At 48.0% G+C, this 26,929-nt stretch overlaps 3 protein-coding genes, 1 long non-coding RNA gene and 1 other non-coding gene across 5 annotated transcripts; 4 read left to right on the forward strand and 1 right to left on the reverse strand.

The window, feature by feature from the left end:
• Window positions 1-1,404: 1,404 nt before the first annotated feature.
• On the forward strand, window positions 1,405-2,660 carry Psors1c2 (psoriasis susceptibility 1 candidate 2). The gene is made up of 2 exons (XM_027923046.2): window positions 1,405-1,459; window positions 2,057-2,660. The coding sequence occupies exons 1-2, from the start codon at window positions 1,405-1,407 to the stop codon at window positions 2,410-2,412; spliced, it is 411 nt and encodes a 136-aa protein (XP_027778847.1). The 3' UTR covers window positions 2,413-2,660.
• An 81-nt stretch (window positions 2,661-2,741) lies between these two features.
• LOC139706249 (uncharacterized) lies at window positions 2,742-22,607 on the reverse strand. The gene is made up of 3 exons (XR_011707885.1): window positions 22,546-22,607; window positions 4,942-4,984; window positions 2,742-2,786 (listed from the first exon to the last, which is right to left on the reverse strand). It is a non-coding gene; the product is annotated as an uncharacterized lncRNA (long non-coding RNA).
• Window positions 3,464-3,536, forward strand: Trnav-cac (transfer RNA valine (anticodon CAC)). Its single transcript has one exon. It is a non-coding gene; the product is annotated as a tRNA-Val (tRNA).
• Cdsn (corneodesmosin) lies at window positions 17,402-21,508 on the forward strand. Its single transcript, XM_027923101.1, has 2 exons — window positions 17,402-17,486; window positions 19,977-21,508. Exons 1-2 carry the CDS (start codon window positions 17,402-17,404, stop codon window positions 21,506-21,508), a joined length of 1,617 nt encoding a protein of 538 aa, XP_027778902.1.
• A 3,003-nt stretch (window positions 22,608-25,610) lies between the features above and the next one.
• Window positions 25,611-26,851, forward strand: C6H6orf15 (chromosome 6 C6orf15 homolog). The gene is made up of 2 exons (XM_027923076.2): window positions 25,611-25,677; window positions 25,911-26,851. Exons 1-2 carry the CDS (start codon window positions 25,611-25,613, stop codon window positions 26,849-26,851), a joined length of 1,008 nt encoding a protein of 335 aa, XP_027778877.2.
• The last annotated feature ends 78 nt before the right edge of the window (window positions 26,852-26,929 follow it).

Consider the following 26,929-nt stretch of genomic DNA (forward strand, 5'->3'; position numbering starts at 1 on the left):
GATACAGATATATGATAGAAGGGGACTCTGGGAGGGGCAGCTTTAGGTGAGGGCCAGGAAAGGCAAGGAACTTTGTGCTGAGGCCAGGAGAGATTAAGGGGACCCAGACAGAGGATGTTGGGGAAGAGGCCAATATTGGCAAGTAATTTAAAATTTATTCAAAGTCAATAGAAAGCTCTAGAGGCTTCAGTTTCAATTTACTTTTTTTTTTTTTTTGTAGTACTGGGGATTGAATCCCCAGAGAGAACTCTAATACTGAGCCACATCCCCAGTCCTTTTTATTTTAGTTATTTAAAAAAAAAAAAAATTGTAATTGGACAGAATGCCTTTGTTTATTTTAATGTGGTGCTAAGGATCGAACCTAGTGCCTCCCACATGCTAGGCAAGTGCTCTGCCACTGAGCTATACCCTCAGCTCCCCCAGCCCTTTTTATATTTTTGAGACAGGGTTTCTCTAAGTTGTTGAAGTTACCCTCAACTTGTAATTCTCCTACCTCAGACTTTAGAGTAGTTGGAAGTACAGGCATGTGCCCCCATGCCCAGCTCAATTAGCATGTTGTAAGAAGATGCATTTTTGAACTGAGACCTGAAAATGGGGACAGAAAAAGCTGGAGCAAAGAGTTCCTGAGGAAGGAGGAAGAGGCCAGGATTACAGGAGGGGCAGCTTCTTCCTGAACCTCTGGCTGGAGACTAATGCCACCAGTTCTGGGTGGGGAAAGGGAAGCAGGATATCCTCGTGTGTCTTTCCTCTTCATTGTCACCCCAGATGCCTCCCACATGGAATTCTTTGGCTGTCACTGGGAGGTCCCATTTAAGCAGGCACATGCCAGAAAGCAGCATGCCTGGTCCTGAGGAAGGAAGCCCTTAAAATGAAGGGTAAGGGGGCTGAGGCAGGCATGTTAGTGGACACTGCATCAGCTGCATCCCAGGTTTCAAAGGCTCCCCCCACGTCAGCTCAAGCGTCCTGCTTCACAGCCTTATAATTATGGTGCTTCCCAAGCAGAGCTTGCTCCCATTCTTTGGCTTCTGATAGCTACCAGGGATGAAAGGGTGGAGGTCCCTATGATTATGAAGATGACAGGTGGGTATAGATTTCTGCAGAGTGTGGATGGAGCAGGTGTAAAAACAAGGGTGGGGTGATCATCTGGGTCAATGATAGTGAGAGCCAGTGATTAGGTCTTGGGCTAGGGGACTAAAATGAGAGACGCCATAGTCAGGCTTCATGTTAGCCAGGGCCTTCCCAACGGGTTTGACCAGTTTTGATTCTGATGGGATTCCTTGTGTCACTGGGCCGGCCCCTCCCTATAGACTGGCCTCCTCCTCTCCATCTTCCCCTATAAAGCCTCTTGGGATTCCCAGACACCCAGACTCAGAGCACCCCACTTTTGGGGGCCAGTAGACAGCCATGATGATCAACTGGAAGCTACTGGGGATCCTGGTCCTTTGCCTGTTTACTGGAGGTGAGCTGGGAGCAGGCCAGGAATATCAGGGGTAATGGGGATGGCCAAGATGACCAACCCTTAGTGAACATAACCACTAAAAAGGAAAGGGGTGAATCAGGCACACAAAGGTGGAAGGGATTCTGAAAATTTATATGAAGGGTATAGTTCAGAGCATTTTGGTTCAGAATCAATGTTTTGCTCTTTCGGGTGGGACCATGTGGCTGTTTCAGAGTTCAGATATGTTGGCTGAGGAAGGAATGTGTTAGGAATGGTGGGATCATTGTGGAGGTGGGATGTGGATGCCACATGTGGCCAAAGTGTAGACCACTTTGGGATACAGTGGGGCCCATGCTAGCTAGGTGTGGGCATAGAATGAAGATTATTTGGGGGAGGTGTCAGGCCCTTAACATTGGGCAAATTAATGGCTCAAAATCAATTTTCATGTCATTTTAAGACTGTGATAAATGTATGGAGAGTGCTTTGAAAATTACTTTGAGGTTTAGCTGGACAGCTCAGACTGTCCATCCCAAAGAGGTTCTGTCTCCTGGTCTGTAGCTGTGGTTGGGGGGTAACTGCTCCTCTTCACCCCTTACCTTTCTCCTTCCTCTTCTACAGGAATCTCAGGCAGCAAGGACCAACCTTCTACCCCACCCACAGAGGGCAGAGAGGAGGAGAGCTCCCCACCATTGCCTCGGGGCCCTCCGATACCTGGTGACCCCTGGCCAGGGGCACCCCCTCTCTTTGAGGACCCTACACCTCCAAGCCCTACCCGTCCCTGGAGAGACCTGCCTGAAACTAGTGTCTGGCCCCCTGAGCCACCCAGCACTGATCCTCCTCAACCTCCCCGGCCTGATGACCCCTGGCCAGCAGGACCCCAGCCCCCAGAAAACCCATGGCCACCTGCCCCTGAGGTAGACCATGGCCCTCGGGATGAGCCAGACCTTGACCCTCCCCGGGAAGAGTACAGATAACAGGGATCCCCAGGTGACTTGGGCCTCCAGGCAGAGTACTCCCAAGCACATCTCTACCCTTTTGTTTCCCCTTAAAATTTCCCCAATTTTGTCTAACTCCTCATTTCCTCAACTTATTCTGATTTCAGAAGGAATCATCGATGTTTTGTCACCTCTTGGTATCCCTATTTAGTCCCCATATTTTCCCTCTTTTTCTTTGACAGCATAAGCACACACTCCTACCTCACCTAGTTCTCTCGCTGCCCCTACCTTCCACCTTCTCTTCCTCATCCCTGGGACCTGGGATTTCTTGGGCCAGGTCAGCAGACTGTGCTCTCTGCTGCTACCTGGTGGTATATGACTGGGACCCATCAGTAGACAAGGATGGCGCTTCCCTGAAATAGAAAAATAAAAACCATGTTTTCTTATTTCTGAATCTAGGCCACTTCTTTACCATTGATTATGTTTTTGAATATTCAGATGCCCTTCTCACAGCCCTCAATTTGCAGAGGTCTGGAAGTAATCTGAGTTTCCTATCTTTCCTACATGTCATGCAAAAAGGTGTAGGACTCTGCCTTGAAAATGCATCTAGCAGAATCACAATGGTGTTCAGACCCAAGTTCCTTTATTTATGGGACCCCTGTATTGAAGAGTGAGAAAGGAAGTTAGGTCTTTCTTTAATGACTCATAGTTTGCATGCCTCTGGCAGTACATGCAAACTTTCCCAGGGGTGTGTGGGCAGTATTTTTGTTGTTGCTTTGGGTACAGGGATTGAACTCAGGGGCACTCAACCACTGAGCCTCATCCCCAGCCCTATTTTGTATTTTATTTAGAGACAGGGTCTCACTGAGTTGCTTAGCACCTCGCTTTTGTTGAGGCTGGCTTTGAACTTGCCATCCTCCTGCCTCAACCTCCCGAGCCACTGGGATTACAGTGTGCACCACCACATCCAGTGCATATGGGCAGTTTTAAGGGAATCAGTTTCCAGATGTATATAAGTAAGTCGCTTGCTCACCCTGAGCCTAACAGGGTACTCTTCCTGGAGCTGCCAAATTAGGGTCTATGGGGGGCTGGGGATATAGCTCAGTTGGTAGAGTGCTTGCCTCACATGTATAAGGTCCTGGGTTCAATCCCCAGCATCACCAAAAAAAGAAAAAAAGAAGCCAATGGGAAATGTAAATCAGCCCTTTTCATCTCATTAAGAGAAGCATTTTCAATAAAAGTTTACTTTTTAATGTCTAAATATTGCTATGTTTGTTATTTTGACCAATTGTCTTACAATAACCCAGTGAAGAAGAACCATTTAACAGAGTCTTATGATTGTAAGAAATAAATTTCAATTTATATGCACATTTTGTCAGAGATATATAATAAAAGACTTAGTAAAAAAGGTATACAACAAAATATAAAAGAGATCTACAATAAAAAATAAATTTTATTAGGGGAGATTCTATAGGAAAAGGAGACTGGAAAAGGAACTAAAGAGAAAAACGGAACAAGGCAAATTTCTATTTGGTTAAAGAGTATTGTAGGGACAGACGAGGCAAGGCACCAAAGACAGCAGGAAACAGTTTTATTTGGCTGCAGCCAGGTTCAGAGGGCACAGCTTTTACTATAATTAATCAATTCCCTGAACCCCGAGTTCAGGTAGTTTCAGAATTTTATACCCAGCATGTAAAGGGAGGGGTTCAGAAGTTCACAATCTGTGGAAGTTCACATAAAAGCAGCTCTTTCTTTCACTGTTCTGGGCAAGTTAACCCTTCAAGGACAACACCTAAGAAGGGGAGAGTTTCTTCTCCCCTTTCTTTCCTTCCCCTGTTAGCTGTTACCACGGAGCCCAATTGGTAACTTGTCTTATCATAGAAATGTAGACATCTCTGTGAAGCTCCAGCTCAAGGCCAGAGGCCTTGTTATAGGATTTGTCCTTTTTTTAAATTACATCTTTAATTTGCAAACACACTTCTACAAACTACTATACTGGATACAAGTTTGTGAAAAACAAGTAAAGGGGCATTCAGCACCTGAAGTGCTGATTTCTTCCTGGCCAATGGCCAAGTGAAATAGAGCAACAGGAAAATAGGAAGTTTAACTACATTGAACATTTTTGTAGAGACTCTTTTGCTGACACTCCTAAAATCAACCATGGTAAAGATTTGTGGAGAAGCCCAGTTAAGATTTTTTTTGTAGAGAAAGGGGGTGCCACTACAAGGGCTTGTTCATATATTTCTTAAATAGATATGAAAGTCTATGGTATTATATTCCATCTGCTACATTTAAAAGAGTGAAGTGATTTTTCACAGGTAAGTACTTTCAAATCCCTGGAAAGTAGTATATCCTTTGAAATTTAGCTTCATATTTAAACTGTTAGATGTTGTCTTAAAAATGTGTAAGGAGTACATAGTTCTTCAAAATTCTTTTATGAAACAGTTACTTTAAAAGGCAGGGGTTCAGAGATCCCAAATTCTTAACTCTAGTGTTAATCAAGTGGCTGACCAGGGTGAGGGTTGAGGAGGGGTTAAAAGAAATTGAGGTACATGACCTTAAACTTACCCCTTAGTATCCCGTTTGCTTATGTGGTAACTCCCATTGAAACCTACAGATGACCCAAATAAAAAAATAAAAAATAAGCTTAGGGTTTAGTAATAATTTTATAACATAAAATAATTATTTTATTTTATTTTTTTTAAATATTTATTTATTTATTTATTTATTTTAGTTTTTTTAGGCGGACACAACATCTTTGTTTGTATGTGGTGCTGAGGATCGAACCCGGGCCGCACGCATGCCAGGCGAGCGCGCTACCACTTGAGCCACATCCCCAGCCCCAACATAAAATAATTATAAGGGTAAGCCTGGGAGGATTTTTTTTTTTTTTTTTGACATCGGGTGGGGGATGATTACTCTGGACTGAACCCAGAGATTTTCTACCACCCAACTACATCCCTAGTCCTTTCTGTTTTTTACTTTGAGACAAATCTCACTAACAGGCTGGCCTCTAACTTGAGATTCTCTTGCCTCAGCCTTCCCAGTCTCTAGGAGTACAGGAGTGTGCCACCTGCCCCAGACCCTAGTAGGATTCAATAGTCCCCCAAATAGATCAAATTTACCCATTCACTTATTATCTTACACCCTTAATATGTCCTCCAACTCCTGGAGCCATGGGAGATTATAAGAATATAAACAATAAAAATTTGTACTTTCTTCTCAAGGAAGTTTAAAATGAAACCAAGAGAGACAGGATTCATTTATTTATTTTAATTTTTTTTAGTTGTAGTTGGACACAACACCTTTATTAAATTAAATTAAATAAATTTAAATTATTAAATAAAATAAATTAAATTTATTTGTTTATTTATTTTTGTGTGTGTGTGTGTGATGCTGAGGAGCTAACCCATCACCTCCCGCGTGCTAGGTGAACACTCTACCGCTGAGTTATAACTAAGTTATAACTAAGTACTTTGGTTCTTATTCAAGAACCAAAGTAGTGGCTTTGGCAGTAAACACTATGAGTTTAGAGTCACCACCGTGGTAGGAATAGTCAGAGGAGGCTCCTATAAGTACTTCCCCTGCAGGACCTGGAGGAAAGGCAGGCTGTGGCAGGAGGAAGCTGCCAGCTGGTGCTCACAGGGCAGCTCTGGGATAGCAGGCTAAGCAAGCGGCAGAAGAACCCAGGAGCCTGGGTGGCCAGGCAATTGCAGGCCTCTGCCTGTGCAAGTGCCTTCCCTCTATTTGGAAGAGCAGGACTTCCTCCCCCAGCCCTTTCCCCAACCAGTTGTTCCCCCTCTGGGAAGGCTTTACTGCACCAGGGTCCACACACACACAGGCAATGATTTTATTCACCGTGTCTTCCCCTCTCAGGCCATGAGCCTCTTGGGAGCAGAGACAGTTGTGTTGGTACATTTCTTCTCTTGTAGACTCCACCATTTCAGTGCCTAGTGACTGATTCCCAGTGTGCTGTATCATTCCCAGTAGCCCTACCCATGCCTCTGGCTGGGTTGCAGGGAACTTTGCCTGGTGCCTCCTGCTGGAAGTTTTCCCTCCACATCCTCCCACACAACCACACCCACTCCCACTCCTGGGGACAATATGAATAACTGACAATATAAAGGCATCAATACTTCAATCCCCTGTACCAAAGTTGCCCTCCCTGAGACTTCCAATGGTTTTACTCATTTGCTTGGCCTCCTTCCCTTCCAGGTCCCACTTTCAAACCTCCCCCACCCCTCCAGTCCCCATACACACCGTACTGTGGATTGAACCCAGAAGAGCTCTTACTGTCGGGCTACATCCCCAGCCCCTTTTAATTTTTGTTTTGAAATAGGGTCTCTGTTAAATTGGCCAGGCTGGCCTCCTCTTGCCATCCTCTTGCCTCGGCCTCCTGATTTGCTGGGATTACAGGCATCAGGCTTGCCCTAGCTCCATCACTTTCTTTTCTTTTCTTTCTTTTTTTTTTTGTACCAGGAATTGAACCCAATAGCGCTCAACCACTGAACCACATCCCCAGACCACTTTATTTTCCATTTTGAAACAGGGTCTTGCTCAGTTGCTAATTGAACTTGGGATCCTCCTGCCTCAGCCTCCTGAGCTGCATGTGCCATCATGTCTAGCCCGGCTCTCATCACTTTTTAACGTACCTTTTTTTTTGAGGGGGGTGGAAGATTATCAGGGATTGAAATAAGGGGTACTTGATTACTGAGCCACATCCCCAGATCTATGTTGTATTTTATTTACAGACAGGGTCTCACTGAGTTGCTTAGCACTTCACTTTTGCTGAGCCTGGCTTTGAGCTCATGAACCTCCTGCCTCAGCCTCCCAAACTGCTGGGATTACAGGCATGTGCCACTGTACACAGCTACATCTGTAGTTCTTAACATTCTGCTACCTACTTCTTTTTTTCCTTCATAACTGGGGATTGAACCCAGGGGCATTTTGCCACTGAGATACATTCCTAGCTCCTTTTATTTTTTTATATTTTGAGAAGGGTCTCCCTAAATTGCTGAGGCTGGTCTTAAACTTGTGATCCTTCTACCTCAGACTCCTGAGTTACTGGGATTACAAGCATACACTACTGTACCCAGTCTTTTTTTAAATTTTGAGACAGGGTCTCACTTAGTTTCCCAGGCTGGCCTGGAACTTGAGATCCTCCTTCCCCAGCCTTCCAAATTACTAGGATTATAGGTGTGGGCCACCATCCCTAGCAACATCCTGCTATTTTATTTAATTCTTCAACATTATGTTGGTTTCCATTTCTTTCTCTCCTTGTAAAGTATGAACTCCCAGAGAACAGGGACTGGGAGCAGTTTTTGTATCCCTTACTTTCCTCCTAGTCTCTGGTCCAGAAGATGTTCAATAAAACAAATTCTTAGCCTTATTTCACAGATTAGGAAACTATGCTAGACAGGCACAGTGATACAACCCTGTAACCCCAGGAACTCAGGAGGCTGAGGCAGGATGATGGCATGTTTGAGGTCAGTCTCAGTAATTTATTGAGACCCTGTCTCAAAAAAACCAAAAAAACACACAAATAAATAAAACAAAACAAAAACAAACAAACACAACAACAACAACAATAACAACAAATAGGATTAGGAATGAAGCTCTGTGGTAAAGTGTCCTCTTTTCTTTTTGGTACCAAGGATTGAACCCAGGGAGACTTAACCACTGAGCCACAACCCCAATGCTTTTTGTATTTGATTTAGAGACAGTCTCCCTGAGTTGCTTAGAGCCTTGCTAAGTTGCTGAGGCTGCTTTGAACTTGCTATCCTCCTGTCTCAGGCTCCCGAACCGATGGGATTACAGGCATGCACCACAGTGCCTGGCTAAAGTGCCCTTCTGTTAAATCATCACCTCCTACCATCAAAAAATTAAAAAATAAAAAAATAAAAGATAATAGAAAAATAAGAAACTTCACTAAGTACTAACATATTACAGATGCCAAAGTCAGACTGCCTGGCTTCAAATCAATTCTCAATTTGATACCACAGGTGGGTTGAAAGGGAGAGAGAAGGAGGAAGCATGAGGTCATTGGGGATTTTAATACCTATTAATAGCAGTGGGTACTGGCACTCAAACATGCCATGTTTATTAGCTGGGGAGACTGAGACTGGATGGTATGGAGTATTAACACAGGGAGACCCATTGTGTCACCTTATCCATCAGGTTAGACAATGCCAATTGCTCTTTGTCTGCCTTGGCTGACCTCACCTGGGAGTGAATGCAGTGGGGACAGTGTCACATCTTATGTCAACAAGGAGTCATGGAATTAAATAATAGAATAGGATCACAGATCTGCAGAACAATAGCATAGTACTTTGAACACAGCAGATAGTCAATAAATGCTTGCCAGTGAAAGAAAAGAATCTAGAACTAGTGTCCTGGTATAGTCTAATTACAGAAGCCAAGTTACCCCGAGAAAGCATCGGGCACAGCCCTCAGCCTTTGGGCAGGAGAATCATGTCTTTGGACTAGACAGAGGAGATGGTTGTCTGCCCTGCTTTGAAGATCTCCAGACAGGGAAACTCCAAACCACCCATTTGTTTCCTCATTTGTCCATACATCCAGCATTTATTGAGCTTCTGCTGTGTGGGATGCTGGGTCACAGTGACAATCCCAGGAGGCAGTTTCAGTCCTCCCTGCCCTCAAGGAGCTCTGGGTCTAGGGAGGAAACAAGCATGTCTATCATGGCAATAAGATGGGATAAAAGAGGGCACATCTGAGGCAAGAGCCCAGGAGAGAAGTCCCCAGTCCTCTGCCAGTTTTATGTTTGGAATTCATTTGACCAAAAAAGATTTGTTTTGGTATAAATTTAAGCTCTCTTGATGTACATTATTTTCTTTCTCTCTTTTTTTTCTCCAGGATGCTGGGGATGAAACCCAGGCCCTTAAGCACTGAGTCACACTCCCAGTCTCACCTCCTCTTATTTTATTTTATTATATTGAGATGGGGTCTTGCTATGTTTCCCAGAATGCTCCTGAACTCACAGGATCAAGTGATCCTCTCTCCTTAGCTTCCCAAGTAGCTAAGACTCAGATGGCAGGTGTGCATTACCATAGCTGGCTCCTGATTCCTCTCTCTCTCTCTCTCTCTCTCTTTCGTGTGTGTGTGTGTGTGTGTGTGTGTGTGTGTGTGTGTGTTGCATTGGGGATGGAACCCAGGGCTTTGTGCATACTAAGCAACTACTCTACCACTGAGCTACATTCCCTGCCCCATGGCTTCTAATTTTTAATTAAGTGCCCTCCAGGTGCCTGGCATTAGTTCTAAAAACTTGTTGAATTAAAACAAATTCAGCCTGAAATCCTCAAAGGTAGTCAACAATTGACCCAGTTTTCCTTTTTGTAGCCTAATCTCTGTGTGGTGAGAGCATCAGACTGTGATGCAGGCTCTTGTCCTTACTCTGTCATATATTATCCGTGTGGTCTTGGGATGTAATTCTAGGGAATTCCTTTAATTATTTCTAAACTTGCGCAATGCTGAGAACCCTGGTTTCTTTGCGTGGGTGTTTCTCAGTCTGCCACCAGAGGGCAGCCTAGAGGCTCCTCTCAGGTGTTTCTCTTGGCTCTCCCTCCTTGCCCGTTGGTCTTATTAATATCATGCACTCCTGGCCATTGTCAGCACACACAAGAATCCTCTTAGTCACCAAGTGACCCCTCAAGGCCAGCCAGACACCTAAGGTGAAGTGAGGGAGGCTCAGGAGCCCCCAGTAAAATGCAGCCCTCAGATTGCTTGGCCAGTGGTCCAACAATCACTACTGATTCTTTCTCTCATATATTATTTATTTGTGGTATTGGGGATCAAACTCAGGGCCTTGCAAGGCAAGCACTCTACCAACTGAGCTATATCCCCAGTCTTCATATATTATTTATTGAGTTCCTTCAAAAGCAGGTGATTTAGGGGTGTGGAAACAGCTATGAGGCAAAGGAATGGGGATACTATGCTCACAGGACTTACCTCCCAGTGGGGGAAGTGAAGGCTCAATAGGCATACAGGGTATCTGTAATACGAGGTTGTGTAGTGATAAATACTATAAAGCACAGTAAGGCAGAGGAAGGAGAATGATGCTTTGTGTGTGGGGCTGGGACACACTTTAAAGTAGAAAAATCATGGAGGACAGGGAGCAGTGGTGCATACCTGTAATCCCAGTGAGTCGAAAGACTGAGACTGGGGGATGGCAGGTTCAAGGCCAACCTCAGTACTTTAGGGAGGCTCTCAACAAATTAGGGAGCCCTGTCTCAAAATAAAATAAAATAAAAAGGACCAGTGGTATAGCTTAGTGGTAAAACACTCCTGGATTCAATTGTCAGTATAAAAAAAAAGTTAAAAAAATGAAAAAGTCACGGAGGATCTACCTAAGGAAATGACAGATAACAAGAACTGAGTGAAATAACTAAGCAAACCAGGCTTATGGGAATATCTGGGGAGAAGAGGCAAAGAAACAGCTTGGTATAGTATGTAGAATGCAGCATCAGGATGCAAAACCCCCAACTACTGGTAGTAGGCATCATGCTTAATTCCCTTAACTTATTTGTCCAAAGGACAGATAATAACTCCTATCTTCTAGGGTCATTGAGAGACTCTAGATAAATCCTGTGCACTAAAATATTGATAATGAACTAAATGTCTCACTTTGTCCAGGAATCAGAGCTGTTCTCTGGTGCAGATGGTGTAGTCCTGGGATCAGCCACTCCAATAGGAGTCCATGCTTATTGGTCACCTCTGTGTGCTGAGTGGTGTATCATGTACCAGGGGAACTGGGAATGGGAGAAGCCAATTGGAGAAGCTGTTCATGAGGAACCCTTGGCCAGAGGTGCTCAGACAGGTTAGAAGACACCACAGAGGTCCTGTCCCTGGGGCTCTGAGGGCCACACCCAGCCTAAAAGTCCCTCTCCTGGTACAAGTCCCCCAACCTCTCCCTAGACCATGAGACCACAGTCATGCTGTGCCCAGGGCCTCTTCTCCTGCAAGTTTCTCCTCCATGGGGAAGGGAACTGGATCTGTAATTCCGGGTGACCAATAACAATAAAAAGCATTAGTAAGTGGAAAGAAGGACTATTTAATAGATGCACACGATGAGCAGACAAGGAGCACTGGTTTCCCTGATGCTGGCTCCACAGAACAGAGAAGGGAAAAATATTTTGTTACTCTGAGAGCTAATCACAGCCTCTATCTGCATCTCCTCACAGAATGAGAGGGGTGGTGGCCAAATTAGATGTCACTTAAACAGGGCCATGAAGTCTTGAGCTCGGGGAGCATGACTGACCCTCAGCTGACTCCCTGCTGCTTTGGGGAAGGAGGGGTGAAGGGATAAGATGGAGGGTGCAGGGGCTGGGGTTTTGGCTCAGTGTTAGAACACTTGCCTGGCATGTGTGAGGCCCTGGGTTCGATCCTCAGCACCACATATAAATAAATAAATAAATAAAATAAAAGATCTATTTACAACTACAAAATATTTTTTAAAAAGATGGGGGTGCAGATAGCCTGATGGGCAGGATCCTCACTTGTCAATTCCTCCTCTTTCAGGAGTTAAGCCTGAAGATGCACCTGACTCTGATCCCAGTCCTCACTCCCATGGGCCCTGGGTCCTGCCAAGAGGATGGGAACAGGGGTGGGGTATGGAAAAGGGAGGCTGACTAGGCCAAACTCAGGAGGGCAGTTCTGGAGGTAAGAGGGACAGAGAGGGAGACAGGCAGGGAAAAAGGAAGGAAGGATTGAGCAGAGAAGAGCCATACCACTGGATATTCTGAGGGAGAAGGATTGAGGGGTTAGGCTGCTCCCCTGAGCAGTGATTCTTAGCCAGGGGCAACATGTTATCTGGGGGGGACCCCTAGCAGAACCCCCTAGGGAATTGTTAAAATACCCAGCACTGTCCTACCCCACCCCCAGCACAAGATGAATGCCTTGTCCAAGGGAAAATCCCTGCACTTCCTCATCACAGCCATGTGAATGCTGCTATTTGTTAATGGAAGTTTGTTGCGTCTTAAAAAAAAAAAAAAAATCCTGTAGAGAGAAGAGTGGTTCAGGGGAGTTAGTCACTCATGAGGAATGAGAGCTGGACAGACAGAGAGAACACAGGGAGTTGGTGAATGGCTCTGTTTTAGAGCCAGGTACACATATCAGTCTCCCTGCTTCCCACACAGGGCTCTCCTGGAGGCCTCGCCACTGCCATAGTGTATCCCACCCCCACCCCAGTACCTTTGGGGTCTTTGCACATGGTGAATGTGTTTGGAAGGGGAGAGGACAAGGAAGCCAGAAAGGAGGGAAACTTTTTCCTGAGTAAGGTGGAAAGAGGGAAGTTAGCCTGGACACATTTATTCATTCTTTCATTCCAAAAAATCATCAAGTATACCTTTCACAGCTAAGATCAGGGAGTTCAAGAAACACAAGAGTGCTGTGCTCACTGTCCTGAAACCCTCCGGGTGAAGAGAAATAATTTCTGCCACATTTTGAAGTCTAAATTACATGCCGTGGAATCTATTTGAAAAGAGGATGTAGGAGTCAGGGCCAGGGAGAGCGCGAACTGGTTCACCCTTGCCCATCTACCATGGTCCACTCCTACAGAGGGCAGTGGGGTGCTCCCCAGAGGGAGGCAGAGAATTAAGAGACAGGACTGAGGGGAGCGGTTCCCCTGGTCACATGGGGCAGCACAGGTGGGGTCTGCCCCATCCTGCACAGACCAGCAGGAACTCCACATGCAGATGAGTCCTCTCCTTCTCTGCCCTTTTGGTCACGAGAGTAGCCAAGTGAAGCGTGTAGATGACTCAGGGCCACCCGTCCCTACTACAGGAAAAACAACTCAGAGGACATTCCCAGCGGGAGTGGGCCAAGAGTGTCAGCTCCCACTCGAGGGAGAGGTGGGTGTTGTGACTGGAGATGAGTCCACCAGGTGACAAGGGTGATGGAGAAAGAGAGGGGAGGAGGGGGAAAGGCCTTCTGCCTGAGCTGAGAGGAGCAGAGGCAGGGAGGAGCCTGGGTCCTGGGCTTCCGAGGGACTCTGGGTGTCCTCTGTCCACCTCTACTGTCCCAAATTATATCTGTTTTCAAGCTTTCCCTCATCTTTGTCTACTCCATTTCCTTTTCCCCAGCCTCTCCCAGGTCTACAAAGTTTCCCTCCATGGAATCCTTGTTCTAGAACTTCTGCCCTGACATTTAGACCCACTGGTGAAATGGAAGGGTGGAAAGCTGCGTGTGAGGGACCTCGTGTGCCCCTTACTCCCTGGCTTAAAGGTCCTTAACTTCTGAGACTTGGAGAGAAGCAGGAACCTTCTCTCTAGAAAAAGAGATGCATGAGGAATTTCACACACATGCTTACAGGGTGTGAGGAAGCTCTGAAGCCTGTCTGTGAAGCACTGCCATAGTGTGAGGCACAGCGCTGGGGTGCAGAGTGGAAGGATCTCGGTGGGCTTAGAGGCCCCGCAGACTTGGGTTGGAGTCTTTTCCAGACTTTTTTTTTGCTTTTTAGCAGCTGGCTCAGACATATTGTTTAAACTCAGTTTCCTCCTTTGGGAAAAAGGGAGAGAAGCGTTTACCCCAAGGGACCATAGTGAAGATTCAACGTGACAATAAAGATCCAGTACCAGGTTGGGCAGTCAGTCAATGGGGCTCTCCTCCCCTGGCTTCCTCTTTGACCATACAAGTCTATTCAAAAGCCTTTGGTTCCCTGTGTCCTCTATATTTACTCCATTTCCTATAAAATCCAAGTTTCTTTTGCCTGGTGTTAAAGGTCACTAGGAATCCTGGTGCTAACAGGCTGGTTATCCGTCCACCCTACTGTTCCTGTGCATGTGCCCGGTCATCCACTTGTTCTCAGTACACCCCATGGACAGACCCACCACCAGGCCCTAGGTCTGAGCTTCCTGCTCTTCTCATCACTCCTCAAGGCCCAGGAAAAATCTGCCACCTACTCAAAGCCAAGGACCTGCCTTTTCCGCTCAAGGCTTCTCTCTGTGCTGCATGTCGACAGCTGGTCTGCAGCTCCTTCAGGGCAAGGAATAATCCATCTTCCTCTTCACTGAACTTCCAAAGCACAGGTGTGGTGAGCCAGTTCCTGGCAGAGAGGAGACTGGAGTGGATAGCCACCTTCTTCCTCACAGATGCAAGGCAGGGACTCCCATCTCTTGTCTGCAGAAGGCACCACTTTGAACTTGATTTTCCTTCTGGGGGAGGGGGTTGCTCGTTCCACCCACGCTTTCTCACCCAGTCCTCCCTCTGCTCTGGTCCTTCTGCTGGAGTCAGTACAGTCTCACTGTGGAATCCAGCTGAACTGCTTGTACTACTATGGACATCCCCAGACTGACCAGCTCCCCATAGGATGACCCTGCCCTATGTGGGCACTCAACCAATGTCCCTTCCCTTCCTTCCTTAGCCCGTTAACTTCAGGGTTTCCCTGCCTGAGCTGAGAGAAAGGCTAATGGCGAGGACAAAGAACACAGCAGAATAAAATAGAGCTACATCCCCTAACTGCAAGGGACACAGTCCAAGACCCCCAGTGACGACTGAAACAGTGGCTAGTACCTGACCCTATGTGTACTATACTATGATTTTTCCTGTCTATACGTATCTATGATAAAGATTAATTTATACGTTAAGCACAGGAAGATTAACAACAATAAAATAGAACAATTATAACTATATTTTATGATGAAAGTTATTTAAAACTTATGACTTGTTTATTTCTGGAATTTTATATTTACCCACCAAAAGCAACTGAAAAGTGAAACCATGGATGGGGGACAGGGACCACTGCACAGGGGAGCTGATGGGACTTCAGGGAGGGCTGACTGGAGCTTCAGGGCCCAGATGTAGGAAGGACAGTTGGGGACCTGGGCAGCCCAGGGTGGCAGGATGAGAGGAAGAGTGGAAATAGAACAGGAGGGGAGCAGCCCACGGAAGAATGCCCATGTGGGTGGTTGGAGACTTGCCTGGAGGCCGAGAGAGACAGCCTCCTCCAGCCCGACTGTCCTGGCCAAAGGCTGACAGCAGCCAGGAGGAATGTGAAGAAGAAAACAAGACTCTGGCTGCTCAGGGGAGGCATGTGCTGGAAAAGAACAACCCAGAGTCCCTGCATTCTCCTGCCTTCTCCCCACCCACTTGGGGACAGCCCAGCTGCTCTCCTCCATAAGGCTCCTTTCCCCTCTTCTCCCTGCCACTCCTGTCCCTGCTCCACACCCTTTCCCCTTCCCTAGATCCTAGATGGGGCCTGAGAGTCTAGGGAGGGGCGCTGATGTCCCGAGAGAGAGCAACATCATTTTAAACAGCCCGGGCCTCAGGTTTTCTACCCAAGGTGGGAAGGGAGCAGAGGAGAGTCTCCCAGTGGGGGATGGGCTAGAGAGAGCCTGGGCTGTGGGTAAACCCTTCTACTATTTGTTTTCCCCCAAAGGGAGGATGCAGGCAGGAGCAGCAGTGGGGCTCCATTTCCTGAGTACCCATGCCAGGGGGACTGTGCCCTTGTATCATTCTTTCTGATAATTTCCTATATGATCTTTACAAAAACCTTCCAAGGCAGGCATTAATTAGAGTTAAGTGAAATTCCTCAGTGAATTCCAAGAGTTCAGTAGTCCCACGTGCCTAGTGGCTGTAGCATCAGACAGCACAGATACAGGACATCTCCATCACCATGCTGGCCACAAATCCAAGGCAGGTCAGGAGGCAGAGAGAACAGGATAGACCAACCAAAGGGCTCCAAGGACAGAGCTACCTTTGTGAGGAGACAAGAAGTTCTAGAAATGGGTTCAGGTGAGGGGAGGAGGACTTCACGGGGCTGGTGGCTGTTTGAGGAGACTGGGTAGGAGGACAGCCTCCTGGGCACCTCCCTTTGATACTGATACTCCCCTACTCTCTACTCTCGGCAACACCGGTGAGAAATTGGTCAGGGTGGGGCCAGGACCAGAGCAGGAGGGAGGGAGATGCAGTGGAGGAGAAACCACCACCTCCCAGCAGATCCCAGGGCTCTTTGCCTTCTGTCTTTCAGGAACTCAGGAGACTACCTGGGCCTCCTTTATCCCACTAAGACATGGCTAGCTACTGCTTCCTGTTCACTCATTCAGGCCAGAGAGCCAGCTAATGGGCTGCCAGGCCACCACCTTTCCAATTAGCCTTATTAGCCTCTTGCTCACCCTGAGAAGTCTAGGTCACCACCTTGGGGGAGAGGCTATGAGTGGCTTGTGAGTAACTGAGGCCCAGCTATGACAGGGGTCCCCAGCCCAGGCCTCTTCCCAGGCTGAGTTCTGACACCCAGTGCCCCTCATACTGTCCTTGGGACCCCCCAGAAGGGAGATGCCAATGAGCTGGCTTTCAGAATGTGGATGTTCAATTTCTGAGAGGGAAAAGGTTCACTCACTGATAGACACATAATGGGTAAGTGGCAAGCAGGCGCTTGAGCAACAGCAGCAGCAAAAGACAGAGGTGTGGGGGCAGATCTTCATATCTGAAGAAGGGAAGTAGAAGCTGAGTAACAGGAGCCCAAGGAAATGGGCAGACCTAGGGCTGTGGATGGGAACCCAGTGGGGCCAGAACCATGCAGCAGGGTGAGGTGGGGGCTGGAGCAGGGGTGGGGTACTTCCCAGGCACCAAAGGGAAAGCTGAAATGCCCACATCTTCGAGGGGAGGGAAGATGGGAGGATGGCAGTTGGACAGGCCAACCCTGGGAGGCAGCGAGTGAAGGAACCGGAGACTGGGTCCCAGGGTGAGAGTGGCAGCACCAGAGTGGGTGGCCATAGGGCAGAGCACCTGGTTCCAGGTTAAGCAATGAGGATCCAGGGCAGGCCGGTCGGGCTGCAGGATCTGGGGCCCAGTGGCCATGGGTCCCCCACACTGTAGCCACCGCTGTTGCTGAGTAGGCAGATGCCCTGGCTGATTACTTCAGCTCCTCGGGCCACACCAACTGCCCCCAGGCACCCACCCCTTCCGCCCCTCCTCCCCTCCCCATAGTGACTCCTGCCCAGAGAATGTCCAGCCCTAACATAAAGGCCCTGGGTGTCCACGAGTTGCTGTCAGTCAGAAGGCCACGCCGTCCGAGATGGGCTCCTCTCGGGCACCCAAGATGGGGCGTGTGGGAGGGCAAGGGATGATGGCATTGTTGCTGGCTGGTCTCCTCCTGCCAGGTAGGAGGCTGGGGGCCCTGGGGGTGGGAGGGTAGGGTGGGAGAGAAGGAACACAGACCCAGGGGCAGGGAAGGCTGGGGGAATTCAGTGCCTGAGGAGGGTCTAGGAGAGAATCCAGCGAGGGAGAAAGGCAGGGGCTTTGGAATCTGACCTTTGAGTCTAGGGGCTGCTCCTCATTACTTTGTTACCTCAGGCAAGTTTCTTAAACTTGCCTTGGTTTCTGACACTCTAAGGTGGGGTTTAAAATAACACCTAGTACTAATTTTCCCTTGTGTCTCAAATTAGCTAATGTGTGTGACAGGTGTTTTGGAAGCTCTAGAGGGCTGTATCAATGTTGTGGTTGTCATTATGGAACACTAGTAGGTGAAGATTGGATATTTTGTAGTAAAAAGAATTGCTACCATTTTTGGAGGTTTTCGTTTCTGTTTTTCCGTACTGCAGATTGAACCCAGGGGTGCTTAATGACTGAGCCACATCCCCAGCCCTTTTTATTTTTTATTTTGAGACAGGGTCTTGCTAAATTGCTCAGGGCCTCACTAAACTGATGAGCTGGCTTTGAACTTGGGATCCCCAAGCTGCTGGGATCACAGATATGTGCCCCCAAGTTCTGTTTTGGAATTATTTTTAATGTGTCAGACATTGTTCTAGCACTTCAAATATAGTAGCATTTTTGATTATAACAAAAACAATAAGAGAATATTTATGGTTCTCTTTTTACAAGGCTCCCAGAGGTTAGGAAACTGGCTCAGGATCATGGTTAGAAGCAGTTCAGCCAGGATTCAAACCCCAGGCTGGGTAGTTTTTGGGCCTGTACTGTTGACCACCAGGTGTTTATGGCCCTTGAGGCTTTTCTGTGACCTTCCCCCCTTGGTTGGGTGGGCAGGTGGAGAGCAGGGTGCACATCGTCTGGGGGAGCAATGGAGGAGGCGGGAGTGCTAGATGATTTCACGTGGAGTGAGGGGCAGTGGCAGAGCTGGTGCATGGAGGTTCATGCAGAGGATTTCTTTTTGAGGAGAGACTAGGGATGCTGCAGACTAGAGGTCTGGTTGTTGGTGGAGAGCTCAAGGATGAGTAGCAATAAATAATGAATCATAATGTCTAAGGCTTTCTGTTTTTGAAAGTAGGTGATCTCACTCAGTCTCATAGTAATGCTGTAAGGAAAGCAGGACAGATTTGGCCTCCCATGTGTGTGAAACTCAGAGAAGTTTAGTGATCTGCTAGTGTGGGCTCTGTCCATGCCATCTAGGACCCAAAAGGACAAAGGTGGGCAGAAGACATTTAGGTAATAGAGAGCGGTGAAGACAAACTGGGGTAAGCTGAGCCTGGGGGTTAGGAGCAGAGGAATGGTTAAAGAAGAAGTGATTCCACAGTTGAGGCAAATAAAGGCAGCAGGAGTCAGATACAGGGCTGGGTGGGGACAGCAGGTGCACATGTGCGAAGGCTGGGTGGGGAGCAGGGAAAGCTGATAATGGTCACATGCCTCCAAGGAGGGTTTCATGCTGGTGTCCCTAGGCTGGGCCAGTGAGAGCAGGGGTGGCTTAGGGCGCGGTGTCCTGTCACACTGGTACCAGCAGGTTCTGAAGCAACAGGTGAGTGCCCCCACATCCGGGCCCCCACCCAGCTTCACTGGCATGGTCAGCACTGAGACAGGAATCAGGATTTCCATCCTCCCCTCAGCCTGTTCTCTAGGAGGGAGCTGGTGACCAAGTGTTACCCTCTTCTTTGTGTTGGTCCCTCTGCCACTGGGTGTCTCTTTTCCCATTATCTTTTTTTTTTTTTTTTTTTTTTTTTTGTATTTTCTCTTCCATTTTCGGCCTTCTATTGTTTCGCCTTCTATCTTTTCTTTCTGTTTGGTCCCAGGGTCTGGCCCGGGATTTTTCTCCTCCAGATTTCCCTACCTCTCAGAGTTTCAGCCTCGCCACTGTCTTCTTTTCGACCTAGTTGTTCCTGGACCTGTCTGTTCACATTCTTCACTCTCTGCCGCTTACTCCTCCAATGCCTCCCCCTTTGGAGGCTGGCTACTTCTCTAGTAAATGTTGAACCTCTTCCCCACCCAACACCACGCTCCCAGAACAATGAAACTGCCCTTATTCTGCCACCCTGATATCCTTTAGAGACAACAACCACTTCTCCCTCCCTTTTCTTCTGCTGTCAAAATCTCATAGGGCTCACCTGTCATCCCAGCCTCGTGGGAGGCTGAGGCAGGAGGAGCAGGAGTTCAAAGCCAGCCTCAGCAATTTAGCAAGGCACTAAGCAATTCAGTGAGACCCTGTCTCTAAATAAAATACAAAATAGGGCTGGGGATGTGGCTCAGTGGTCGAGTGCCCCCGAGTTCAATCCCCAGTATCCCCACCCTCAAAAAAAAAAAAAAATCTCATAGGCTCCACTCTGGAGAAATCAGCATGGAGGAGGACTTGGGATTGGTCTAAAAGGTAAGAGAGAAAGCCAGGCTCCTCTCTGGCCCTTACTGACGGCTACTTTCCTCCCCAGGAACTTTGGCTAAGAGCATCGGGACCCTTTCAGACCCCTGTAAGGACCCCACACGAATCACTTCTCCGAACAACCCATGTCTCACTGGAAAGGGTGGCTCCAGCAGCTTCAGTAGCCAAAGTGGCTCCAGCAGCTTCAGCAACTCCATTTCCAGTTCCGGTGGCTCCAGTGGTGGCTCCAGTGGTGGCTCCAGTGGTGGATCCAGCAGTTCTAGTATCTCCAGTGGTGGTTCCAGTGGTGGCTCCAGTGGTGGCTTCAGTGGTGGCTCCAGCGGTTATAGTATCTCCAGTGGTGGTTCCAGTGGTGGCTTCAGTGGTGGCTCCAGGGGTGGTTCCAGTGGTGGCTCCAGTGGATCCAGTTTCTACCAGGGTGGTTCTGCAGGATCTGCATTATTTAAACCAGGATCAGGATATCCCAAAGGAACAGGGGATGGCTCTGCTCTACCGGTCAATGATAAGTCTCATATGTCTGGAGGAAGCTCTTCCTTTTCCCAAACCTCTCAGATGTCCAGCAGCAGTAGTCAAAGCAGCAGCTCCAACCTGCGTCCCTGTAGCTCAGATGTCCCTGACTCTCCCTGCAGTGGGGGACCCATTGTCTCACATTCTGGCCCCTACATCTCCAGTTCCCACTCTGTGTCAGGGGGGCAGAGGCCCGTAGTAGTGGTGGTGGAGCAGCATGGCTCTGGTGGCCCTGGAGTGATTCAAGGTAGCCCCTGTAGCAGTGGTGGCCTCCCAGGCAAGCCCTGCCCCCCCATCACATCTGTACAGCAATCCTATGGTGGCTATGAGGTGGTAGGTGGCTCCTCTGACAGCTATCTGGTCCCAGGCATGACCTATAGCAAGGGTAAAATCTACCCTGTGGGCTACTTCACCAAAGATAACCCTGTCAAGGGGTCTCCAGGGTCCCCGTCCTTTGCAGCTGGGCCCCCCATCTCAGAGGGAAAATACTTTTCCAGCAATCCCATCATCCCCAGCCACAGCTCATCTAGTTCCAACATACACCAGTCAGGAGCTTCCTCAGCCATTGCATTCCAGCCTGTGGGCTCTGGTGGGGTCCAGCCCTGTGGAGTCGGCTTCACAGGACCTAAGGGACCCTGCTCCCCTTCTGGTTCTGGAGTGCATATCAGTTCTAGCATATCCAGCAATTCCGGTTCATCCTACCACCCCTGCAGTGGTGTCTCCCAGGGTCCCTGCTCCCCACCAGGCACTGGCTCCTTAGGAGGCAGCTCCAGCTCCAGCTCCAGCTCCAGCTCCCTATCCAGTGGCAAAATCATCCTTCAGCCCTGCAGCATCAAGTCCAGCTCTTCTGGTCAACCTTGCATTTCTGTTTCCTCCTCGACATTGAGTGGGGGTCCCGATGGCTCTCCTCAGCCTGATCCCTCTGCTGGTGCCAAGCCCTGTGGCCTCAGCAGCCCTGGAAGGATCCCTTGCCGCTCTATCCGGGACATCCTGACCCAAGTGAAGCCTCTAGGGCCCCAGCTAGCTGACCCTGAAGTTTTCCTACCCCAGGGAGAGTCACTTGACAGTCCATAAGTCAGCTTTTTGTACATGCATGCACGGGCACACACATATACACATACCATCTCCCAGCTGGGAGACATCCAGGGGCCCAGACATGGGGTTAGCTCATATCCTCTCCTAAAAGAGCTGCTCTGCCTCCTCCAGTATTCCAGTGTTGCAAACTCTCCCTTATTACCTCTTCTTTCTTCTCCTCCTATCACTCACTAGCCCAAATGGTAGACTCCAAATCCCTTTCCCCATTCTCTCCGACATCTTAGATCCCATTCTACTGCAGTGCCATTTCTACCAGAACACCACCCCTTAAATTTTCCTTGGGTATTTCTTTGAGATAGTCCATTAACAAAACCCACCTACTCAGGTTCTTGACTAGGAAACCCCTGATCTCTGATGCCTGGACAAGTCATTCCTTCCTTTGTCAGATAAAGCAAAGTCCAAATTGTTACCCAAAGATAATGACCATGTTTCACTGACCTGTCTTCACCATCTGCTCAACCAAACCTCTATACCACTGGATGCTGTTTCCAACACACCCTTGCATCAAAAAGCCAGCCCTCTCCCTGGCTGTCGCTTCTCTCAATGCTGAGATGCTGCCCTGTGTGAGACACCAGGGCACCTGCTGAGAATGGAGCCATCTCCCTGCTTTCTCTGGATCCTGGACATGGCTCAATAAAGTGTGTGAACTCGATGCAGAATTTTTGCCTTCTTAGAGTCCTGGGTCTCCTCCTAGGACATGGGTGGTGAACCTCCTGTGCCTCTAGAGGTCTCCATGTCCCTGTTTCCATTCATAAGTTGGCCCAGTATTTCTTTCATGCCTTACAGCTACTCCCACAAAGAAGGAAAACAATAAATATTTGTTGAACTGAAAGCAGAAGTTGCCTGGTTTCCCAGACCCTTCCATCCACTTTCCCCCTCTCTCTTGGCTCCAGAAGATCCAGTCTCTCTCTACTCCCCATTCACACTGGAGTCCTTTTCTCCCTTATATAAAATCCTCATTATTTCCTTCCCCTCTCCACCCAAGTTCTGTCTCCTCTACCATTAGTGTGCCTCACCTTCTAGACGCCATCCTCTCTGGGAGTCCCCAGCGTCGATGACTTCCTGGGTTTCTGGAACACCTGGAACTCTGGGAAGGCTTAGATACAACAACTCAGACCAGATTCCTTGTGAATGAATAAGAGCCTGGTTGTTCTGGGAGCCGGGGGCGGAGAGAGTGAGACAAGATGGGAGGCTGGCAGGAAGTGCAGCCAAGCATGTTGACTCACTTAACAAGATGCAGACCATGCAGACCAGAGCCAACAGTGTCCTCTCTGCTTCCATACACTTGCTGCTTCTGCTGTGGATCCAGAGTGAGAGCTGTGGTCGGTTAAGAGGTTAGAGTGCTCAAGTGCAGAAGGGAAGGTGGCCTTCATGGAAAAGAGAAGAAAAAGTAGAGAGTATGGACAGGGTCATGTAATCTACATCCTTAGATGGCAGAGGAGAAGCTGAGGTTGAGGATGCTCTTACATTCCAAGGAGGGCAGGGGGCACTATGTGTCCTGATAGAAAGGCCTCATTGGCCACTTCTCAGAGCCCTTGCTTTGCTGCAAAGAAATCCACCCCATCCTAGGATCTAACCTTTCCCCTCCTTTCAAAGTGGAGTAGGCTTGTACTGAATTTAGAACTGCTGAAGTTCCAAGTTCAGAACCAGCAGCAATATGTTACATTGACTAGAAATGACCTAGGGCAACTGAACCAAATTTCAGGGTTGATTGGAGACAAAGTAGGGCTCCAAACAGTCCTATTTCTGTCATTACTGTAGAGTCACCCTTGGTTCAGCACCTGGTCCCCAAACTTCAGTCAATGGCAGGAAAAAAAGCTCTCAGAAGTTCTCTAGATGGGAAAAGTAGGGGAGATAGGCCCTGTGATACGGCGACTCTAGTTTCTGAAGTGGACCAGGTTAAAAGTTTTGTAAAATTGCTGGATGTTTCCCAAAAGGGGTACTGTGCTCCCTGTACTATAGAGTTCTGTCACTCTTCCAGTACCTAGCCCACAGGGTCAGAGGATGAGACCAGATCAATAAAATTGTGTAACAGCTCACATTTTTCCTCAAGCAACCAGGAGCCTATCTAATGTGTGTGTATGTGTGCGGGGGTTGGGTTCCCAGAAGAAATGAAGAGAACAAAGGCATTTGTGTGTGTGTGTGTGTGTGTTCCTGATGATTGAATCCAGGGCTCAGTGTATTTCTGCCACTGAGCTATAGACCAGCCCTTAACTTTTTATTTAAACATTTTTAAAATATTTGTATTTCACAGCCAACTTTCTGTGCCATAACAAAATACTTGACTCTAAGTAATGTACAGTGAATAGAGGTTCATTTAACTAGGTTCAAGAGCATGGAACTAGCAACTGCTAGGCTCTGGTGAGGACCCCCCCCACCCCTTGACTATGTCCCAACATGTCAGAATTGCATGTGAGAGGGAGAGATCACATGGCAAGACAGGATGCCAGAAAATTCCATGGTCTGGCTCACTCTTTTTTTTTAAAACACCCATTAATGAATTAGTGGGAACTAATTCACTCCAAGAGTCCAACATTGATCATCCCAATGACCTAATTGCTTTCCATTAGGCCTCGCCTCTAAAAAGTTTACCACTTCTCAATACTGCCACGCTAGGGACCATGCTTCAGTATACAAATCTGTGGGGGACACATTCAAACCATATGTAAAATATACCAATATTTAAAAATAGACAAAGAGTTAACAGACCCTATTCTCCCACCACTCTGCTGCAAGTCATGGCCATTTGACAATAGCATTTAAATGTCCAGCTCTATTATTCCTTGGAAACAGCTGCTCTCTCTCAGTATTTCATACATTTTATGAACATATCTGACCATATGCCCAACACCCCCAATACCACCAAAGATGTCCATGTTCTCATCATTGGAACCCATGAATATGTCATATTACATGGCAAAGAAAAATAAGGTTGTGGATGGAGTTAAGGTTGTTAGTCATTCTACCTTGATTTAAGGGGATTATCCTGGATTATTTGGGTGGATCCAACATAATCACAGGTTTTAAAAAGTGCATATGGGAGGCAAAAGGAAGACACTTGATACAGTGTGAGAAGAACCTGGTGTTTGGGAAAGATAGACCATGTTTGGAATCACCAGCCAAGGAATGCAGGTAGTCCTAGAAACTGGAAAAGGAGAGTTAACAGATTAGATTGTTCTCTAAAATCCTGATGACACCTTGATTTTTAACCTGGAGACTTTTTTTTTTTTTTAAACTGGGGATTGAAACCAGAGGGGCTTTATCATTGAGCTATATTTCCATCCAGCCCTTTCATTTTGAAACTAAGTTTCATAGGGCCTCACTAATTTGCCCAGGCTGGCCTCTAATTTCCTGTCTCAGACTTCCCATTTGCTAGTATTACAGATGCATACTACCACACTTTGATTGAGACTCATTTTGGACTTTTGACTTCCAAAACTGTAACATAATGCATTTGACTTCCAAAACTGTAACATTAAGTTTGTGGTACTTTGTTACAGCAGCAACAGGAAATTAATACACTATCATCTCATGGATGGGAACTAGTTCTATTTCCCTAGATACAGGGAAGGAGATATGTGTAGAAGCAGTTCCTCAGATGCGGGGCCACTCCGTGCCCCAGAATCCCCTGTAGGTGGGGTTCAAGATGGAGATATGGGCATGCATGAAGGAGAGTGCTGGGTGAGAATGATCTGGATCACAAAGAGAGAGAAGAACCAAGTTTTTCTATTACTGATGGAAGCAATGAGGATGTTGGGACCCCTAAGGGTGAAGGTCCTAGTGGGCCTGATGTAGGGACTAGGGAAAGGCAGATCTGGCAACCAAGAATGAGCTGTGGGCCAGAACACCTGGATCAAGAAGAGGCAGGGAGTTTAAGGAAAGGAGCCAGGCATAGAAACACCCAGCTTTCTCTGGGACATTCAAGTGACACCTGTTGCCACAGACTGAATCAAGAATGAGGGTGGACCGTGAGATCTATTGTCTCTAAAACCACTGGCCCAGCCTGTTTCTTCTGTCCCTCACCCCACTAACAGGATAAAGGTGCTGTCTTGGACTGAAGGAGATGCTGGAGACGAGCAGGATGCTGGCCCGTGTGGCAGGGAGTCGGGCTCCTCTGGGCCTGCTCCTGGTCTGTCTGCATCTCCCAGGTATGAAGTCCATGCCTGGTCCTTGGGCAGGAGGGGACATGGGCCCCTCCAGAGCTGGAATGACAGGGAGGGTAAAGGCAGCAGGATATACACAGAGGGTACAGATTTGGGTCCCTGAAGAGATAAGAATTGGTGTTGGGGAAGTGAAGGGACTTTTAGTGAAGAGAATCAGGAAAAGGAGGATGTTTGGTACCAAAATGAGTCCATTGACTGCTTGTCTTCCCTTCCCTCAGGCTTCTTTGCCCGGAGCATCGGTGCCATGGAGGAGAAAGTTTCTCCACACTTGGGGACAAACTTGCCTCTGCTGGGACAACCTTCCTTCACTGGTCCCACCAACTACGGACATCCTCAGCCGAAACCAAACTCTGAGTCTAATGACTTAGAGGGAGTTCCTCTCAAACCCAATATTCCTCCACCAGATGGCTCCCAACCTGCAGGAGGATCTGGGGTGCGGAGGTGGCCTCCATCCTGGGGGCCTCCTCTGGGGTTCTGGCCCTCTGAGGATCCTTGGCAGGTGATGGATGCTGCAAATGAGGACCAGCTGGGAGAGATGCCACCTGAAGGACTGCCTTACCTTTCCAGTGCTGGTGCTGTCCCACTGGGTGGCCGTCCTTTGTCTGTGGCATCCTCTGCTCACCAGGAAGAGCCCTCATCTGAGACTTCACTTCTCCAGCAGGACTCAAAGTCAGGACAGCTGCCACGTTCTAACCTGCTGGGAGCCCAGAGACAAGCTCTTTCCCAGCACCCTTTCTGGTCTCTCATCCATAGGCTTCTTCCTGGCCTCCCCTGGGGGACCCTGAATCCTGGTGTGTCCTGGGGAGGCGGAGGTCCTGGGACTGGATGGGGAACAAGGCCCATAGCACGCCCTCCTGGAACCTGGGGTATCCATAATCAATTCCCAGGTAGCATCTGGGGGAATATTAATCGGTATCCTGGAAGCATCTGGGGGAATATTAATCGGTATCCTGGAAGCATCTGGGGGAATATTAATCGGTATCCTGGAAGCATCTGGGGGAATATTAATCGGTATCCAGGTACCAGCTGGGGGAATATTCATTTGCGCCCAGGTATCAATAATCGGTTTCCTCCAGGAGTTCTTCATCCTCCTGGCCTCTCTTGGAACACCCCAGCTGGTTTCCCTAATCCTCAGAACCCTGATGAGCAGTGGGAGTAGAGATGGTGAGAGGAACCCCGAGTCAGAGGAGGGAGTGGAGCTCCAGCCCCTCATGATACAAGTTGAATCAGGTTCCAT

This window comes from Marmota flaviventris, chromosome 6 (assembly GCF_047511675.1).
Source record: "Marmota flaviventris isolate mMarFla1 chromosome 6, mMarFla1.hap1, whole genome shotgun sequence".
Lineage (NCBI taxonomy): Eukaryota > Metazoa > Chordata > Mammalia > Rodentia > Sciuridae > Marmota > Marmota flaviventris.